At 48.5% G+C, this 18544-nt stretch overlaps 12 protein-coding genes across 12 annotated transcripts; 7 read left to right on the plus strand and 5 right to left on the minus strand.

Annotated features, from left to right (window-relative positions):
- Nucleotides 1–581: 581 nt before the first annotated feature.
- ONS95_005120 (uncharacterized protein) lies at nucleotides 582–1948 on the minus strand (the record flags this gene model as incomplete). The annotated part of the gene is made up of 2 exons (XM_058498515.1): nucleotides 582–1799; nucleotides 1874–1948. The coding sequence occupies 2 exons, from the start codon at nucleotides 1946–1948 to the stop codon at nucleotides 582–584; spliced, it is 1293 nt and encodes a 430-aa protein (XP_058352029.1).
- Nucleotides 1949–3841: 1893 nt separating this feature from the next.
- On the plus strand, nucleotides 3842–4858 carry ONS95_005121 (uncharacterized protein; the record flags this gene model as incomplete). Its single annotated transcript, XM_058498516.1, has 2 exons — nucleotides 3842–4053; nucleotides 4114–4858. 2 exons carry the CDS (start codon nucleotides 3842–3844, stop codon nucleotides 4856–4858), a joined length of 957 nt encoding a protein of 318 aa, XP_058352030.1.
- Nucleotides 4859–5016: 158 nt separating this feature from the next.
- On the plus strand, nucleotides 5017–5341 carry ONS95_005122 (uncharacterized protein; the record flags this gene model as incomplete). The annotated part of the gene is made up of 2 exons (XM_058498517.1): nucleotides 5017–5145; nucleotides 5219–5341. The coding sequence occupies 2 exons, from the start codon at nucleotides 5017–5019 to the stop codon at nucleotides 5339–5341; spliced, it is 252 nt and encodes an 83-aa protein (XP_058352031.1).
- A 525-nt stretch (nucleotides 5342–5866) lies between these two features.
- ONS95_005123 (uncharacterized protein) lies at nucleotides 5867–7684 on the plus strand. Its single transcript, XM_058498518.1, has 4 exons — nucleotides 5867–6055; nucleotides 6113–6427; nucleotides 6495–7462; nucleotides 7522–7684. Exons 1-3 carry the CDS (start codon nucleotides 5993–5995, stop codon nucleotides 7032–7034), a joined length of 918 nt encoding a protein of 305 aa, XP_058352032.1. The 5' UTR covers nucleotides 5867–5992; the 3' UTR covers nucleotides 7035–7462; nucleotides 7522–7684.
- Nucleotides 7685–7886: 202 nt separating this feature from the next.
- Nucleotides 7887–8216, minus strand: ONS95_005124 (uncharacterized protein; the record flags this gene model as incomplete). The annotated part of the gene is made up of 1 exon (XM_058498519.1): nucleotides 7887–8216. The coding sequence occupies one exon, from the start codon at nucleotides 8214–8216 to the stop codon at nucleotides 7887–7889; it is 330 nt and encodes a 109-aa protein (XP_058352033.1).
- A 75-nt stretch (nucleotides 8217–8291) lies between these two features.
- On the minus strand, nucleotides 8292–8993 carry ONS95_005125 (uncharacterized protein; the record flags this gene model as incomplete). Its single annotated transcript, XM_058498520.1, has 2 exons — nucleotides 8292–8339; nucleotides 8397–8993. The coding sequence occupies 2 exons, from the start codon at nucleotides 8991–8993 to the stop codon at nucleotides 8292–8294; spliced, it is 645 nt and encodes a 214-aa protein (XP_058352034.1).
- A 103-nt stretch (nucleotides 8994–9096) lies between these two features.
- On the minus strand, nucleotides 9097–10917 carry ONS95_005126 (uncharacterized protein; the record flags this gene model as incomplete). Its single annotated transcript, XM_058498521.1, has 1 exon — nucleotides 9097–10917. The coding sequence occupies one exon, from the start codon at nucleotides 10915–10917 to the stop codon at nucleotides 9097–9099; it is 1821 nt and encodes a 606-aa protein (XP_058352035.1).
- Nucleotides 10918–10990: 73 nt separating this feature from the next.
- Nucleotides 10991–14916, minus strand: ONS95_005127 (uncharacterized protein; the record flags this gene model as incomplete). Its single annotated transcript, XM_058498522.1, has 3 exons — nucleotides 10991–14388; nucleotides 14503–14588; nucleotides 14639–14916. 3 exons carry the CDS (start codon nucleotides 14914–14916, stop codon nucleotides 10991–10993), a joined length of 3762 nt encoding a protein of 1253 aa, XP_058352036.1.
- Nucleotides 14917–15343: 427 nt separating this feature from the next.
- ONS95_005128 (uncharacterized protein) lies at nucleotides 15344–15808 on the plus strand (the record flags this gene model as incomplete). Its single annotated transcript, XM_058498523.1, has 1 exon — nucleotides 15344–15808. The coding sequence occupies one exon, from the start codon at nucleotides 15344–15346 to the stop codon at nucleotides 15806–15808; it is 465 nt and encodes a 154-aa protein (XP_058352037.1).
- A 102-nt stretch (nucleotides 15809–15910) lies between these two features.
- On the plus strand, nucleotides 15911–16545 carry ONS95_005129 (uncharacterized protein; the record flags this gene model as incomplete). The annotated part of the gene is made up of 2 exons (XM_058498524.1): nucleotides 15911–16002; nucleotides 16068–16545. 2 exons carry the CDS (start codon nucleotides 15911–15913, stop codon nucleotides 16543–16545), a joined length of 570 nt encoding a protein of 189 aa, XP_058352038.1.
- A 120-nt stretch (nucleotides 16546–16665) lies between these two features.
- ONS95_005130 (uncharacterized protein) lies at nucleotides 16666–16899 on the plus strand (the record flags this gene model as incomplete). The annotated part of the gene is made up of 1 exon (XM_058498525.1): nucleotides 16666–16899. One exon carries the CDS (start codon nucleotides 16666–16668, stop codon nucleotides 16897–16899), a length of 234 nt encoding a protein of 77 aa, XP_058352039.1.
- An 883-nt stretch (nucleotides 16900–17782) lies between these two features.
- ONS95_005131 (uncharacterized protein) lies at nucleotides 17783–18398 on the plus strand (the record flags this gene model as incomplete). The annotated part of the gene is made up of 2 exons (XM_058498526.1): nucleotides 17783–17849; nucleotides 17944–18398. The coding sequence occupies 2 exons, from the start codon at nucleotides 17783–17785 to the stop codon at nucleotides 18396–18398; spliced, it is 522 nt and encodes a 173-aa protein (XP_058352040.1).
- Between the last annotated feature and the right edge of the window lie 146 nt (nucleotides 18399–18544).

The following is an 18544-nucleotide window of genomic DNA, read 5'->3' on the forward strand; positions in this document are numbered from 1 at the left end:
GTGTCGTGCTTTCTTGCAAAACAGCAAAGTCATCTCTTGCTTTCTCACCTTGGTTCAACAGTGTGGGGAGGGATATCCGTGAGGAATAAAGAGGGCGTCAAGCGAGGAATCAGTTCAGTGGTGAACTTTGGGTAATTGTCTGAGCAGAACATATGTGTAAGGCAGACAATATAGATTGAAATAAAACCACTCAGAAAGGGGTTTCAATACCTCTACATCGCGTTGCTGAAAACCTTTAAATTCCTGTTTTAATGTCCATCTACAGATCTGAACTGTTTGATTGCCATTCGCAGATGAAGGTGTCATAGAAATGAGTCTGTCAGCTTTGTCACATACCAGCCTTACTAACAACTTTCAATGCGATCCTCGATTGTGTCTCTATAATGTACTTTCGTATACAGACTGGTCTCAAGAGAGAATCACTAATTCAGGGAGCGCTTGATAAACTCCAAGCCCGAGTAATTTGAACAGTCTTGGCAAATCTAGCTCTACAAGCTCCCGACAACGATGTACAGGTCGCCATTGATGTAAGAAACCAATTTGATGCGAATACCGCATGCATAATCTCAAAGTGAACTTTTTCACACTACGTAACCATCGGCATGGTACGGGTCGGGGGAAACAGCCTGAGATCCCATTTCTAGCAATGGCATGTTGAAGTCCCCAGAAATATCCAGATCGGTATATATGCAGCTCCTATCAAATCCATCATTGAACATTAGGCTATCGCAGTTATCAAGCCAAGACAGTCTTTCTATAGCTGACGGAGAAAGCCCGTTGGAACAGCCAGAAGTGTTCGAGAATGAAGATAGGATCGTGCTGGAATTGGCTTCAAATCCAGGGGATTCGTTTGCCGTTAGAGCAGCTGAGGTATCATCTTCCGGAAATAGTTCTGGCCGGACGATACGAATTAACCGCAGCACATTGCTCACTGCTTGCTCTGAGCTTTTGTACACTGTCTTCACTTGTACATGAGGGAAGTAATCTTGGAAAGTGCGATTGACCATCCGGATTAGTTCCAAGTCCTCCACGACGTATTCCTCGCAGTTTTGACTGATGATGCTTCTAGCAAGCGTGAAAAATGCAGACATTGGAAACTTCTCAACGAGACTGCGAATTCGAAATGGTGGTTCGGAGTGGTTAGCACCCGGTGGGACTTGTAGATTCGCGGGTTGTGTGACAGCTAGTGAAGACGCGAGTGCACCACTGGAGTCAAACAGAGGAGTTCTTTGTGCGATTGTCGCTGTGGGAGCAAGAAGAGTGCAACTGATCCGTGAAAGCTGTTTGACCTCTGTTTGATGCCCATCTTCGCCACTCTGGCGAAGAACAGCAATGCGTGCTTCGATATATTCCATCAGTAAGTAGGAGTCGAGACTTTGCCCATAAGTGCGAGCCCAGGCCAGGAGTGAGCTATCAAGAACACCGATATCTTTATTGCGCTGTGATGCCGACTGTTGGTGCGAGTGGTTCGAATAGAGACGGATATATATATCCTCAAGACAGCGTGAGAGCTGATACCTTGCACATAGTTGAGTCTCTCCATGGCTGGACTCCTGGAGTGAGATATGCAAGTCGCAGTCGAAGGAAGGGAGGAGACAGTTGGTGCCGCGATTGAGTGATATAGGTTTATCTTGCAGATACAGGGACCTCAAAACTTTTGAACGCTCCTCAACCGCGTCTGTGGACAGTCCTTCCTCGCGAGAGGCGATGCCAAGACCCATACGTCTCGCCAAAAGGCAGGCTTGCTCAAAAACTCTGTTGGAGACATGAGGTTCAAAATACGGTTTTGCCGCAATGCTCTGCTGTCATTTAGCTTGAAGTCTAGTAGAAAAGTCCCGGAAATTTGATTCAGGTCCCTTGATGGTGTACTAACAAGTAACGCCAAGGTTTGCACATTGATCAGCTTTGGAAGCTTAAAGGTCTCCAACCGCCCAAGAGCATACTCCATTGCTGCCAAGAAGGGCTGACAGAAGTCTTGCCCCTGGGTAGGTTGATGGCCAAAGCTGATTCTCTGCGTTCCGAGCACAAGCAAGACGATGATATTACAGCAGACTCCCCATGCATCTTCATCTCCGGTCGGCGGTTTGCCATATATTCTGTGTACATTGGCGTGGAAAATTGCTGGAGAGAAAATCTGCAGCGAGATATCTTCTTGTTGAAAAGACTCAGAACATGCCATCAATAAAAGCTGTTTTGGAGGCAGTGTGAAAGTTTGAATTGGTCTGCTAAATTCATCATTTCCGCTCTCAACAGTGGCAGAGTACAATTCTTGCAAGTGTTGTTCTAGAGTGGGAACTTCGCAACTGAATTTCTGATCTTTGAGAGCGAGTCCGAATTCTTTGGAGAGGGTGAACAAGCTGCCAGGGCCATGATATAGATCTCGGCAGTCGGTGAATTGATGTACCACGTGACGAACGATTGGCCTCGCGTTATTCGCTTCAATGTCAATCTCAGACAGAATGCTGAAATGTTCCTTTGGGGTTGCCAGCTGTAGAGGATTCTCTCGGATAAACCTCTTGAATTATGGTTCACCACATCTGCGGCTTTTCTGATGAGTTCAATTGTTTCCTCAACGTTGATGAGGCGGTCTTCTATTCGACCAATCCCCTGTGCTCTACAAAACAATCAGCATGTGTGTTTTCTCTTCATCGCCAAGCTCAAATAAGCGTTAGCTTCCCGTCCGTTAGGACTCAAAAATCTGTGAGGATTCCAGATTTCAAAAATGCTTCCACTATGAGACCGATTGAAGGGGGAAGCGAATAAACTCACAGCAGCTTCACATGGTTGACTCTTTTTCCAGCATCCGAGTAGCTGCAAAGTGACCCCTCGTGGGAACAGTTCAAACACAGAGGTCGGTCTCTATCGCATTTGATCTTACGAGTTCGACACTGGTCGCAAGCAGGTGTATGTGTTGATGAGTACGATCCTCGCTTATTTGTCGCCATGTCTGCTATGTAATGCCAAGCTCTGGGGATGTTTGAATAATTCCGAGGGTCTGGAAAGCTTGTGTTGACTTGGCATCGAGACTACTTATTAGATCATTGGATATCAGTAATATGTCATGATGGGAAACACACAATCTCTCCCCAGCTCGGCAGATCACTACTGCTTTTGCTTGCAGGAGGCTTCTATTCTTCAGACCTCCGCCACAAGTAAACACAATTACATGCAGGAAATCAATCCAATGAGCGATGTGACATTCGAGCGTTTGGCCAATTGACAATCAGATCGGTTACTCGGTCTCGGTCCTGCCGCTGAGCGGCGCAGATACAGGGTTATCCTATCAAGACATCCGATGTCTCGAGATACGTACCCCAAGGTACAAATGGTGGCGTTTGCGGGCCTTCCCGCAGCCGTCCGCATCGCGCGAGGCATCAACAGCACCCACATGATGAGCGCAATCCACAATTTGCCAGTGCTGGAGCAATTTCATGTACGTAAATAATGATAAGCAATTAAAAGTGCAAGTGCAAATGCAAAATGCAAGGCATCGCAGGGAGCAATCGTATGCACACAGCCAAGCCAATAAGCGAGCCGTATCTAAACAATGGCCGCCAAGGCTAACATGAACCTCGTGCGAGACGTCCAAATGCGGACTAGCGTGCTGTTTACCCAATGCCATTTTCACTCCCTTCGTACGAGGGGAAACGAGGGAGTGCCTATAACTGGTGTCTCGTTCCGCTCCTCGCTCTCAATACTCGATATCGTTTGCCTTTTTTGACCGCGCCTCTTTGCGACAGACGGATCTCAATCCCTTGATGATCCTGTCCCAGTGCCCTTTGCACGATACAACTGTATGCAGTCAGCACCCCACGCCGAACACACTCCGCCAACCGCAGCCATGTCCGAGAAGACTGCAGCATACAAACCGGCAGATGCTGCTGAAAATGGTTACCCAGTATCTACTCCACCAATCCCCGGCCCCGGGACGTATCATGACAGACCCCAACGAATGACTTTGGAACAACTCCAGGCTGAACAAGATGCTGTCAGTTGGCCTGCTGCGAAGCGATGGAGGATACTAGGTGTGGTCTCAGCAATGACGGTTCTTACGTGAGTATACTTGGTTAAATGAAAACAGGGGAAAACACTGCCCTGACACTCTTACTCCAGTCCACTTGCATCTTCCCTGTTTGCTCCAGCTGTCAGTCAAGTTATGACGGAATTCGACTCGGCAAATGTTATCCTGAGTGAAACTATTGTCTCGATCTATGTACTGGGTTTCGCTGTCGGCCCACTCTTCGCTGCTCCATTATCAGAGGTCTACGGACGCAAGTGGGTCTACCTGCTGTCATGCGCCCTCTTCCTGGTATTCACCATAGCTTGCGCAACGAGCTCCAGTCTTCCCATGCTGATCGTATTTCGATTTCTGGCTGGCTGTTTCGGCGCAACGCCCACCACACTCGGCGGCGCCACTATCGGAGACATGTTTCCGAAGGAAAAAAGAGGTGGTGCAATGGCACTCTGGGGTATAGGAGTTCAATTGGGACCAGCAATTGGACCAGTGATCGGAGGCTTCTTGGCTTCTGCCAAAGGATGGCGATGGGTCTTCTGGCTGCTTGCAATTCTCACCGGATTTCTTCTCATCGTCGGAATTATTGTTCTTCGCGAAACTTATGCTCCAGTTTTGCTGAAGCGGCGGATAACAGACTTGAACAAGGAAGCTGGTGGCCAGTATCTTGAGATGAGGCAGCCAGATCAAGAATCTTTGCCGCGTATTTTGTCTCAAGCAATCACGAGACCGATCGCGATGTTGTTTACATCGCCTATCGTTTTCTTGCTTTCCTTATTCACTGCAATGCTGTTTGGAGAACTCTACCTCTTCATTACCACTTTCCCTTCTGTATTCCAGAACTAATATCACTTCAACACAAGCATCAGTGGCCTGGCATATCTTGGCTTGGGGTAGGTTCGTTCCTTGGGTTAGTTCTTGCAGGAAAGACAAGCGATGCAGCATACCAGAAGCTCACAAAGAAAAACAACGGATCCACGGCGCCAGAATATCGTCTGCCCTCGATGATGCTAACCGGGCCACTGGTTGCAATCGCGTTCTTTACATATGGCTGGGCGGTCGAGGAAAATGTGCACTGGATTGTACCTATCATCAGCACCGCAGTGTTCTCCATGGGTATGATGCCGGCGTTTGTAAGTGTGCCGTAATTCCAACCTCTTCAATTAGGAGACCTCTATTTCAACTGTACTGACTGATAATATCCAGCTCTCAATCAATATGTATCTCGTCGAAACCTTTGGGAAATATTCTGCCTCTGCTTTGGCAGCAAGCAAGGTCTTTCAGTCTGTCGTGGGTGCTGTCTTACCCCTCGCTGGCTTGCCACTTTAAAATTCGCTTGGCTATGGTTGGGGCAACTCGCTGTTGGGATTTATCGCACTAGCATTTGTCCCTTTACCATGGCTCTTTGTTCGCTACGGCCATGTGATGCGTGCACGTATGGCAAGTAGTCAATCTCGGCTTCAATGAATAAATGCCGGAAGATATGCAGTAGGCATGAAGGCGGTATAGCGGTGGCGGTGGACTTGTAGCATAGGTTATCGATTGCTGTAGATCGTGTAGAAAACATCCCGCTCCACCTCAAACACTTCCACTCTTTCTCATCTTGAGCGATGTGATCGCAATCAACATGACGTGACGCGAATATGTCTCGAGAAATCGAGGACAGAGTAAGCTTTTTCCAATGGGGTCTGAGCCGGGTGTCAGCTTCGCCCGATTGGTGCTGCCACATCCGCTCCAGAGTCTTGCATATTTCAAGACAATGACGTCCGGTTTCACTGTGCCTCATCTCGTCCACCCTCACACTCACCGTCCCCTGAGAATAACGGTAGTGACTGGTATCAATGTTGACCAGACCAATAATTCAAATATCCACATCGCTGAGCGGCTCCATATCAGATAACGCTTGGAACAACACCGCGAGGGCTACTTCTAACCAGTTTATGCCTTCACATACATCGCTACTGACATCAAACACAGGCAATGTCAGTAATACAGAAACCACGACGCCAGGCTACAGCTTGTACTTCGTGTCGACACAGGAGAGTATGATCACTTGATACGATTTAGAAGTGTAATGTTGATGTTAACATACATTTCTAGGTGAAATGCAGCCGCCACCACCCTTCATGTCTCCAGTGCAGCAAACGAAAAAAGTTGTGCGAATACATTGACCTGCCGTCTACCCAGATTCAGTTCATCACAGAAAATATTGGTCCAGACGACAGCAGTGTACCGTCTGCGAGTGGTCCTCCCGAAACCTGGAAGTCTTTGTTCGAGCCCCCTCCGAACCCCAACCCCTCACTCTCAGCGGCTTCTCCAGCAGCCCCTGTTGTTCATGGTGGGGCTTTACGACAGGGTAGAAGATCAAGTCAGAGTACAATCGGTGACCAACACCATTGGAGCGCGGAGTATCAGGTACGTGCTGTTGAGAAGCGCAAGAAGATGAACGTTTTAATAATTGTAAGAGCATAACGAATTGAAGAATGAAAACCCCACTGCTTCATTCTCTCCTCTCAATCCAGTCATCCGAATTGGCTCGCTGGGCGATCCATTTCTATCAACATTATTCAACAGTCTAGAGCCAGCAGATGAATACCACAAGCACTTCGAAAACTATGTCTCAACACTTAATCCCATCTTGTCATTATGCGATATCGCGACTCTTCGTGAAACATATTGTCAATTTTGGGACACACTTTCCTTCGATACCTCGGCAGAGCTGTTTGTTCTCGTCCTCGCGACGTTGTACACCGGCGCAAACAATACTGATCCAAGCGAGCCGAGCACGACGTGCTTGAAATTCATCTCACTCTACGACATGCTAGTTGGAGCTCTCGAACTTCCAACGTATCATGTCAAATCGCTCTCTGCATCGCTTTGGCTTCTGCAAGGCGTCGTCATCATGAACACGTTCAAAGCCAGCAAACTTCCGCCTTTCACCGCATATGGATTCCTGCCCGCAGCCATCAGATTTGCGCAGAATCTCAAGGTCCATGCGGATCAGAGCGTTGATAATCCATAAGAGAATACAGAGCTTGGGAGACTGTGGCAGCATCTAATCTATTTGGATATTGAATCGTCAATCGCCAGCGGACTCCCAAGCATTATTCGCCCCGGACACAGTCCACAATCACAGCGGCAGTTGACTAATGGGGTTTCTGCGCATGGTGAGCATTCCTCGTCATCTATGGAGCTAGCCATGGAAGGTCATTGGCAGTGGGCATCCAGAATGCATGTATGGCTGGATAAGAAGCCCGGGCAACATGAGATAATCCACTTTGAGCGGCTCATTCAAGATCTACTGCATCGTCTTGATCCACATTGCAGATGGTATGAATGGGCAAATATTTATCTTACAATGTTGATTGATCGAGCGTATTGCATGATTGGACTGCAATCCTGGCAAGTTGAGCAATTTCGAGGAACAAGTTGTCAGAGTGAGGTTGTCAAGTAAGTAGACCTTGGAATGCCGATTTTTCTGGGGACATGAATTCACAGAAGATTCACAGGACATCTCGGTCCTTTCTCGACGGTTTCCTGCGCCTGTCAACAATCTCCAGGGCTCAGGGCCTCGCTTGGTTCCTTCCAGGTCTTGTCCAGCCGATACATGCCTTGATGATATTGCTCACTCATTTGAACGGTTGTCCCGATTCCGAGGAAGAATCGAAACTCAGCCGTGATCTGATTGACCGAGTCTTTGATCTTCGAGTCAGTACTATCTTAAACGCTTCCCATTTAGGTCCCCAGACCACCCCAGATCCTGCTCAGCAGTACAATGCAAGATATCGTGCACTGACGGCGATGCGATTGCGAGTCTGGGCTCGTATGGGCTGGGCACTTTCTCCTCTCGTCGAGAACCGGGTAGAGTCTAAGCTCAAACAACAGGTATAGCTGATGCTGAACCGTTGCTGAATGACCAGTTCTCGATGGCGGGCATGGATTTCGAAAATGCAACCCTATGGAATGATCCAATGATAGGTGCCATCTGGCCGGAATCACTGCCTATGGATACGTGGTTCAATACATTTGAGCCCTCCAATTGAGCATCCTTAAGCACTAATTCCTCGATGTCTTTGGGAGGACAAAGGATTGTAGAAAGGCGAGGCTCGGCGAAGTTCAATGAATGAGACCCATAGATCATGTCGTACAAAAAAAGACAGGTCATGAAAGTCACAAAGATTTCTTCAACTGAATTTTGATACATCTTGAATCAGAAATTCCCACTTTTCACATGAAATGACAATGTTCAACCGTGCGCGAAAGTTGCCTCTATCCACCGTCATCCAGCCATGAGTTCCTGCCTGATCAGATCACCAAGGGCGGTAACCTGCACATGAATTAGCACGCAGCTCAGATACATACCATTTCTTTTCTCCAAACTTACCTGTGTTCCACCCATCATCGAGAAATGATTTCCCTCCACAACATGAATATGAATCCTATTCTGTCCCACCAGCTTGCCCCACCCATTATGACCAAAGTCAGTCCTCTTTTCCAATAACCACTTGATCGTCCGCGGTTCTTCTTCACCATTACCTGTCCACTCAAATCTCGGCGTTTTACGCTCTTCACATACTCCATCTCTGGCCCAGACGGCTATAATTCTCAGACTCGTCCCTGCCGGCATGGGGCGAGGCTCGTACGCTGCCAGCTCCCTCACGCTAGACTCGAAATGCGGGATCAGCCAGGCCGGCGTCGATCCTGCGCCACGGCCTCCGAGCAAGCCTAGCTCGTCGAAGTACGAAAAGAGACGCACAGGGAGTGGCTTCAGCTCTATGGGACAAGGTGAGTCGATGAGGAAGAGAGTAGATACAGTCTCGCCCATCGCTACGAGACCGAGAGTGACTTCGTATGCCATGACACCGCCTGCCGACCAGCCACCGATGTGATATGGCCCATGAGTTTGTAGTCGTTGAATCTCGGCAAGGTAGAGGGTGCACACTGCGGGAACACCGATGGTAAAATCATGTGGTGTTTTCATGAAAGGGCAGTTGAGCGCGTAGACCGCAACAGAATGGGAGATGGTGGGGATGCGCAGGTAGGATGTTGCGGATCCGGAACCATCGGGTAGGAGAAATAGAATCTTACTCGAATTCTTGGGATTGCCTTGAAGCAGAATAGAAGTTGCAGGTTGGGCACTGCGACAAGTCGGACAAAACTTTACTGGGTCCAGAGCTCGAAGCATTCGATATGTGCTTTTTGAGTGGAACTTCTTGTGAGCCTGGCTTAGCTACGTATCTGTGCTGGGTAGGCTGTTGTGAGAGAATGGGTAGACTTCGAAAGCCCATTGCAAGTTCGATATCCTTGATGGTAGGACTTTCTACCAGCAGCATCGAAGGAAGTTCGACCCCATACTTCTCCTGAAGAGCTGCCATTATAGTCAAATTCATGAGGGAATCCATTCCCATGGTAGACAGGTCAGTATCATCCGCTAGCTCTGTAGGATCAATATCCATCTCCCGCGAAATGATCTCCCGAACGCCACTCACATTACCGGAATCCAGGGACAATCCCTCAAGACTCAACCCAGACTGTGGAGTTGCAATAACTTCATCGTTGATTGAGGAGGGCTTTATCGTATGTGAAGATGAAGACCCGGAGGGAAAATGCTGTTCAGCGTTGCCAGATAGGCGATCGTGGACGCCGAAGAATTCCAAGACGTCGCCAATGGTCGTAAAATCTGTAAACATCGATGTTGACAATTCAACTCCAAGTTCGCTGTGGAATCTAGCAGCCATCGAGATGGACATTAACGAATCAATGCCAAGGTTATCGAATGCAGTATCGGCTACCAATTCCGATCGTTCAACGCCAGTCTCGCTTGCAACGATGTCTGAAGCCCTCAAGGCGAGGGTTTGGGTTGGCTCAGATGTGGATATTTGAGCGCGCTGAGATTTGGGGACTATTGCGCGTGCCGTAGGCTTCTGCAATATTTCTGGTCGTTGACCTGAGATAACACTTGGCCCAGGAAGAAAAGTGTTGAGCAGCTTGCGAGGAATCTGCTGAAATTTGACACCTCCAACCTTGCCAACGATATCACCGCCCTCGAATATATAAACATCACCCATTTTAATGTTCTTCGGCCGAGACTGCATGCGAACATACGACCGGTATTGCTTGCCAGCCGAGAACGGACGCGCGAAACGCATGCTCTTCCAGCCGTGGGAAATGTAAACATCCGTAGCGGAGTCGATGAGATCCGTAGCGTTCACGACGAAGCCACTAATGTGACATAAACTGTCAATCCAGTATGGCGAGCAGAAAAATGCTCCGTTTGTCTCATCAGCCTGAAAAGCAATTTGAGCGGATCCCTCGGTCTCTTTCGCATCCAAGGTGACCTCCCGCATTCCTTGATACTTCTTATCATAAGTGACCAAAGCCGAAAACAGCTTGTACGCCAGACCTTGGAGCACTTTATGAGCCTTTTCATTTTCAAGCTTCCGCTGCAGTTGATCGACTTGGCCTTGTACCATGTACTGATTGATCTTCCAAGTATCGAGCCAGGCGTTCACATTTTCGAACTTCAGCATACAGGTACCATGGTCGGCCAGGAGAATGCCGGTGGAAGAAACAGTTCGGAACAAGTAACGAATTCCGCCAAGTTGGAGGTTTGCGGTTGACTCAACTTCGATATGCTGACCACTGTGTGTTGGACGCCGCAGTGCAACGAGGGGCTTGAAGACCTCCATGTCACAAACGTTCATTCCTGGTATTTCGTCATTTGGTCTCAACTTCTGGTACATGTACTGTCCCATAGTCAGGGCCATATCAGCATACAGGGTGGAAGGAACCAGAGCTACGCAATTGACCAGGTGACCAGAGACAAGTGCTGCGAGTTTCGTGTCCGCGAGGTCGGATCGCGCTATCAATTGTCCAGTATCACCATCAAAGCTCTCAGAAACCATAGTTTGGCATGAGGTTGTTGAAGGAAACACTTGTTTCCTCGGATCACAACCTACTGATGTCGGAACACTGCCTTTAGTAAGACACCAGTTGTTGTGATAGTCGAGCCAGTAAGTTTTGTTGTCGAAAGCATATGTGGGGAGAACCACAAGGCGCTGAAAACTTTTGAACTCTGAATGAAACTCGTTGAAATTGATGCTTGCTCCAGTTTTCATGAAGACCACAAATGCTGGAACTGATCGTTTGCCATGCAGACTCTGTTTTCTTCAGTGACGGGAAAACCCTCGGTGCCCAATCGAGTGTGGCCTTGATCATTGCGGCGAGGATAGGATGGGCTCCGACCTCGAGCCAAACAGTTTTTCCGTCAACCAGACCGTCCACAACTACACTGTGCAAAGCCCCAGTAAAGTTTACTGTTTGACGAGCATGTCTGGTGAGGTACTCAGGTCCAACATGTTTCGAAGTCGAGATGACTTTTCCTGTGACAGTCGAACAGAAGGGAATCTCTGGCTTGCGGAATTCAATTCTGCTGGCAAAGTCTTGAAATCCATCCAGTATCGGGTCTATCTGGGCAGAATGAAAGACGTAAGGGACATTCAATAGTGTGCACTTCAGCCCTGACCTTGCCAACTTCTTGGCGGTGGCCTCAAGGGCTTCCACGGTCCCGCAAAGTACAGTCTCAGAAGGACCATTGTTGCATGCAATTTCAAGCATGTGGACCCCAAGAACATCGCGAATCGTCTCTTTGTTTGCCTTGACGGCCAGCATACCGTGGCTCGAAGGAGAACAGTGGTCGACTATTAGTTGCGCACGACGCCCAACCAACCGTACCATATCATTTGCAGAGATGACTCCAGCGATATGAAGTGCGGCGTACTCTCCAAGACTGTGCCCGATTACAGCTGTTGGTTTGATTCCCCAAGACTCCCACATCTTAGCCAGAGAGATTTGAATACAAGCCAAGCCAACTTGAAGAATAATTGGTGATAGTTGCGAGATGTTGTTCTCTGTGATCAGCGGTAGAAATGATGGAAGGCCTTCTGTCTGGGCAAATCGATTCAATCGATCGATCGAAGTCTTGAAGCTAGGCAAAGTTGTATAGAGAGAATTTGCAAGCCCCGAGTACTTTGTTCCTTGGCCTGTAAAAGCCAGCACAACCTTTGCACCGGTCACTGTCATGGGCTGATGCTCATCGTTGACACGAGCCAAAAGTGCTTCTCTCGCCTTAGCCAGGCTGGTCACAGATACAGCAATCCGATAGTTATGCTGCATGCGCCTCGCAGTGGAGGTGTAGGAAAGACTGGAGAGATGTGTTTGTGGATGCTCGTCAATGTATGCTATCAGATTTGCAAGGTTCCGCTTCAATGCCCCTCTACTTCTCGCAGAGACAGAAACAACGTGAGCATCTCTTGGGTCGGGCATTGTAGAGACGGGTGGATTTTGGGCTTCTTGCAGGATCACAGCAGTATTCCCACCTGCGGCACTGAAGTTGTTGACCATGATTGTCCTCTTCTTCTGCTGCGACTTCGGCCAGTGCACATTCTTGAGGGGTATGTTGACGTTTCGTGCTTGAAGATCCGGCGGGAATGTCTGATTGATGATGCCTTTAATGCCGACATTCTGTGGTATCGTATCGTCTCTCAACATCAACAAACATTTTACCATGGCACTAAAGCCCGAAGCAGCTCCTCCGTGGCCAATGTTGGCTTTCAGAGAGCCAAGGTAAAGAGTGTTTGTGGGCCGACGAGGTGTTATTTCTGAAGCGAACACATTCGTAATCGACTCCATCTCTATATGATCTCCTGACTGCGTGCCGGTACCATGAAGCTCGCAATAAGTAACATCATCCGGTGATACATTCGCGGTTGCCAGGACCTGCTTGTATAGAGATTCTTGGGCTCCAGCATGAGGGTGAGTGATGGAAATAGCGTCGGCTGAATGATTGGTAGCCGATGCTAGAATGCAGCCCAAGATGTTATCATTGTCAGCAACAGCATCCGTGTACCGCTTCAAGACGAGTGTACCACACCCATCAGCACGGCAGTATCCGTCTGCATCGTTGTCGAATGTTTTGCAAGGACCATTCTTCGACAGAAATTGACCTTTGCTCAAACCCGCAAATATATCAGGGTTCGTGAGGATATTGACACCACCAGCACAGGCAGTATCGCATTCCCCAGCTAGAATTGAAGTACAAGCAAGCTGAATTGCTGCAAGACTTGACGAGTAAGCTGTATCAATACTGTAGGACGGACCTCCGAATTTGAAGTAGTAATTGATCCTCCCCGGCGCGAAAGCCCTCACACCGCCCGTGATAAAGTAGGTATCGATATTTTCAGCGGCGTTGATCTCTCTCCAATCATCGGAAGTCTGGCCGTAAAATGTACCGATACGATTGAGTTGACTCGAAGGCGTCCTGTTTGGCGTGAAGCCAGACATTTCAAGCGCTTCATATGCCGTGACTAGTGCTAGACGGGCCATAGGGTCGGTTTGTGCTGCTTCTCGGGGAGACATATTGAAGAATCGGGGATCAAACAGTCCAGGCTCATCGATCAAGCACCCGTACGGAGTATGACTTATGTTCTTTTCCTTTCCTGACGGATCATAGTGTGCGTGTGCGTCAAATCTGTCTTTGGGGATCTCCTTGTGGACATCCAGGCCTTGGATGAGAAGCTCCCACAATTGTTCATGGTTGGCTGCGTTCGGAAAGCGCCCAGCCATCCCAACAATCGCGATTTTATTACTCTGTGATTCTGAAAGTTTAAGACCCTCAGTGCCTGAGAGGTTTCGCGGATTGTCGAGAGATGTGACGTCCACACCCGAGGCTTTGAGTGAAGATATCAGACCGCTAGAAAAGGCGTTCTGACCGACCGCTAGTAACCTACATGTCTTTGAATCCGCGCTGTAGTCTATTGTGATCGCCTCAATAACTTGTTTCCATTTAACTGGCTTACAGAGCATGTCGTCAAGGAGAATAGCAAAGAGTTCTGCAGTGTCTGAGGATTCGTGACATCTGCCTGTCACCGTTGAATAGACTTCCCCGGTGGAGCGGAACCGTTTCAAAACTGCAAGTGTCTCATCATCCAGAATTCCTTTGATGTCTTCCTGCTGAAAAAGGTGTCTCGCGTGGTAGGGCGCGTATACTGGAAGTATCATTCTTGTATTACTTTTCAGCTCAGATGAAGTTTTGAAGAGACTTCGAGTGACACTGGGTGGACCGCTGATCGTGACAGAGTTCGGGCCGATACAACTGACGTACGCCTGCCGAGATTTGGGGACGCTTGCGTTGGCATGAAATTCGTCAAGGGAGATCTGTACAGTCTCGGCAGAGATATCGGTAATCAGGGTGGACCAGCTGCAGCTACTCTCTTCTTCAGCATGGCCAATGATGCTGGCGCAAGTACCAGCCCGGAACGCTACTTTCACAGCTTCCACTCCTAAGATGGTCAAGTCGTGGAGGGACACGGACGAAGCTGGAGCGTATCAGTAAGAAAAAGTCATAGACGATGGAACGAACAAGAAGCGATATCTGCATCGTTCTCATTCATGGAAAGAACAGATGCATGTGAAGCATGATGACAACTTACCAATGGCTGCTGCAGCTAGCGATCCAGTGCATATAGCAACGCACCGCCATCTACTGACTGATTCTTGCGGATTGTTCTCGCAATACCTGCACCTGTCAGACAGACAGCTTCACAGTAGCGAGGTAGAAATGCTTACTTGATATACCAAGCAATCTGAGATATCGTCAGGAATGCTGCTTCCAACTCGGGAATTTTGAGATCATGTTCCTGATATGAGGCGATGAGATCAAGAATTTTGACATATTGTGGAATCTGTGATCGGCAGTCATAGGGCAGCCTTTCGATTTCCGCCCGCAGTAGTGAAGACACTTGGGTAAGGAATACATCACTGATGGAGGTTTCTCTGGATGCTGCTGCTTGCCGCAGAAACGACAGCGAGTTGGAAGTTTGATCTCCAAAAAGGAGAAGATCCATTGCGGTGATAGACGCAGACTATTGAGTAGCCTTGCTTGCTGTGTGTTGAACTGTACGCTTCAGCGAACATGAGAATCTGTCCCAAGTCTGCCCATGATGATATCTCATATGCCCAGATATGTTTACCCCCACGTGGGAGGTAATTCTCGACCTCTGGGTCTAGCGTGCTTTGTTGAATCCCGAAGTTCCTTCGCGTTTCGGCTGCCGAGACCGTTGGAATACGGGAGCGAGATATCACTTCTGTCAGCCGCTAGAGAATATCCCCTGGATACACTGTAGGGCAAATTGACAGTTCCAAGCTCCGGCGTGGTGCCCCGCAAACGTATTATCAATGCCGTTTCTCATCTCAACTTCCCAGAGAACGCAAAACTTCCCTTGTAAACTTCTGAGCGTGATCTTCAGATAGATAGTACGTTCAACAATCATCATGGCTACCTCCCTTCAAACCGCCCCAATTGATATTATGCAAGAGAAGCAAGCGATGCGAGAAGCCATCGAGGTGGATCATTTGCCAGTAGCTGTTTTGGATGCAACAGCAGGTCAAGCAAAACCTATTCCTGCGACAATCAACGACACGATGCCTGCCAATCCGGTGCTTGTTCCAGCTGTCGACGACAAGGAACAGCTTCTGGCATCCATTGAAATTCTCGCTCGGAAAGCTACAGCTATGGCAAAAGATGAGTCCATTGATAAGTCCACACGATACGAGATACGCACAGCAGCGCTAGTGCTTGCAGACTCCCTTGAGAGTCCCGTGGAACAAGCACTTCGTATTGTCTTCGAGACGTCTCCACCTATGGTGGCTATGAGAATTGCCATTGAGGCTGGATATCTCCAAGCGCTGGAAGAGGGAAAGATTCTGACAGCAGACGAGATTGGCGAGCGCACATAATCTGCACCGTTGCTTGTCGGTAAGTCTGAGACGACTTCCTCTGGTGACGAGCACTTGCTGATCAGCCAAGCACGTATCATGAGAATATTGACAGCCGCTAAAATGGCGGATGAGGTTGCTGCTCAAACATATGCAGCAAATGATCTATCCCGAGCCTTCCTCCAGCCAGGTATCGCCGACGCCGTAAAGCATGGGTATGTCAAAAGTCGCACTGCGCATCCCAACAACCCACTCGCATTCAGCTGACGGCTTTTGGAAGGTGTGATATTGTTAATCCAATTTTTGCGAAACTCCCAGTGTACTTGCAGAACATCGGCTTCAAGGAACCAGACAGCTATGTCATGGGACCCCACTCTTTCACATATGGAAGGCCACTATGGGAGCATCTCGAGGCTGAGCCACGTCGATCCAAGATCTTCGACAAGGTGATGATGGCTTTCAAACAAAACAGGGAGAATTTCGTTGATATATTTCCCTGGGCCAAAGAGACTCAGCTACAGCTGCCTGAAGATGAGGTGTTTTTTGTGGATGTTGCCGGAGGTATTGGACACCGAGCTAAGGACCTCAAGACACGATACCCCAGTCTTCCTGGTCGAGTGATTCTCCAGGATTTGCCCCACGTCTTACCAAGCAGTACGCTTGAGCCTGAGGTGCTTGCTGGGTTGCAGGGTTGTGGAATTGAGCTCATGCCACATGACATATTCACACCACAGGTGGTTATCGGTTTGTTACCTTGAACCACACAGTTTGCGCGGTCACTGACTTGAAGGAAATGGTGTATAGGGGCCAAGTACTACTTTTTCAGTGCCATATTTCATGGCCGGCCGGATGGAGACTGTCAAGAGATCTTGCGCAATATGAAAGGCGCATTGAAAGGTGGCTATTCCCGAATCCTTATCAATGATTTCGTCATCAAAGAGACAGACGTCAATCTTTTCCAAGCTTCTTTTGACTTGTGGATGATGGCGGATGTGACGGGCAAGGAGCGCACAGAGAAAGAATGGGCGTCGCTGGTCCAGCCAATTGGAATGCAAGTGGTAGCTGTTCATCGTCTGGGAATGGATGCAGTGATCGAGATTGGACTGGAATAGTCGATTGATATCTGTCCTCCGATAGCAAATGCGTATATTTATTGTGCAGTTGCAGTCCTTGTCGCCGGTATCAGTCGCATATATTGTGACCAAAAGACTCGAAGCTCTACAGCGAAGTCATGTGTCCAGGCGTGAAGGAGCCATGATGCTCTCTCGCGGTAATGATTGACAAGACGCGCTTGAGGTCGTGGCGACGCGTTGCTGATGCTCGGACAAGAATATTTTGAGGAGATGAAGTTGACACCACCTAATCACAGCCTACCTGGCCAGTTTGGATTTGGTGCTCACATGATTCACATTGCTCCCGATACCACGAAAGTAACGACTATTTTTGAGAGATTATCACCAATTTAGTAGTTAATAATAATACCACCTATTCTATTTCATAGCGGATAAAGTTCTTTCAATGACTCGAGATCGGGACAAAAGCCTAGTGTCACGTGCCCAGCCTCTGCTGGATCCAGGTACACCAACAGACACTCGCGAACTCTCGTCAGCATCACGAATCAAGTTTCAATTTCCTTGCTAGTGTGAGACTAGCCGCAGGGGCTCCAGCGATGAACTTCTGAGATGTAGGGCCTGCAACGTCTTACGCGCTGTTCGGCGGCCGAGTTCCGCTCGGAATTCCACGCGGCAACAAGAGTTGGAAAAGTGTGCGTCAGCGTATGCAAGATAACTGAGGAGTTGACAGAGTATCGAGCTCTTAGTATCGAGCCGAATTAAAAGCTTTGTAGCACTAGTAAAGTACCCCAGAGCCTGGTTTCAGGACACCAAAGAGCTCGGAACATACATCTCTATACTCCCATTTTTCTCTGCTTTTCGATCCAGCTGTTTGCGATATACCGAGTGACTACAATACTTGATACTAGAAAAAGCTTGAAAAATGCTGCCCGATTCAACCCAAACCGCTCTGCTCATGGCCAGCATCACGGCCAGTTCTACGTTGACTGGTAAGAATGAGATTTAAGACCCCCTTCCATTTCATTTAACAAGTTTCTCTGTGTTCCCAAGACATTATTCTTTTCATCGCCTAACAACTTTAAGGGGTCCTACTTTCGCTATCTTATATCAGCATTCCAGCCCTCCTCAGCGTCGACCTCCCAGAAACTCACTTGATCGACCTCTGGCGCACTGTCTACTTTCGCGGCTTCCGTCTCTCTCCTCCTCTGGCCGTCCCCTCAGGACTCGCCTGTCTTGCATCTGCAATGTTGTCTTCCCAAGTTGACAGCCGTTCAACATCATACCTCCTCACGGCAGCTCTCCTGAACCTCAGTGTTGTCCCGTATACAATCCTTTTCGTCTCGCCTACGAATAAGAAATTGATGGCTAAGGGAGCTACTCTCGCGAAGAAGTCGACTGAAAAAAACATCCAAAATACGAGAGACGATATGAATTCAATCGAAGAGACCCGGATGCTATGTGCCCGATGGGCTGCTTTGAATTATGGGAGGATGCTTCTTCCTCTTGGTGGCATGGTCTTGGCATGGCTTGCCCTTTGATGTAGCATCCCTAGTCATCGGTGTTAAGCTGGAATGGATGTTCAAGTTGTAGAGAAGGGTCTTGACTTGCAGTACTGTCTTCTATGTTAAAGAGAACCTACCACCTGGTCGGTATGTCATTGAGTTAGATATGTGATGTCAAACAA

The sequence above is a fragment of the Cadophora gregata genome (genome assembly GCF_030347475.1).
Source record: "Cadophora gregata isolate MNR1 chromosome Unknown scaffold_15, whole genome shotgun sequence".
Lineage (NCBI taxonomy): Eukaryota > Fungi > Ascomycota > Leotiomycetes > Helotiales > Ploettnerulaceae > Cadophora > Cadophora gregata.

Coding starts and splice junctions, on each gene's coding strand:
- ONS95_005123 (XM_058498518.1), top strand. CDS start 5,993: ATGTCAGTAATACAGAAACCACGACGCCAGGCTACAGCTTGTACTTCG. Junction 6,056..6,112: donor CTTCGTGTCGACACAGGAGA/GTATGATCACTT, acceptor ATACATTTCTAG/GTGAAATGCAGCCGCCACCA. Junction 6,428..6,494: donor ATTGGAGCGCGGAGTATCAG/GTACGTGCTGTT, acceptor AACGAATTGAAG/AATGAAAACCCCACTGCTTC.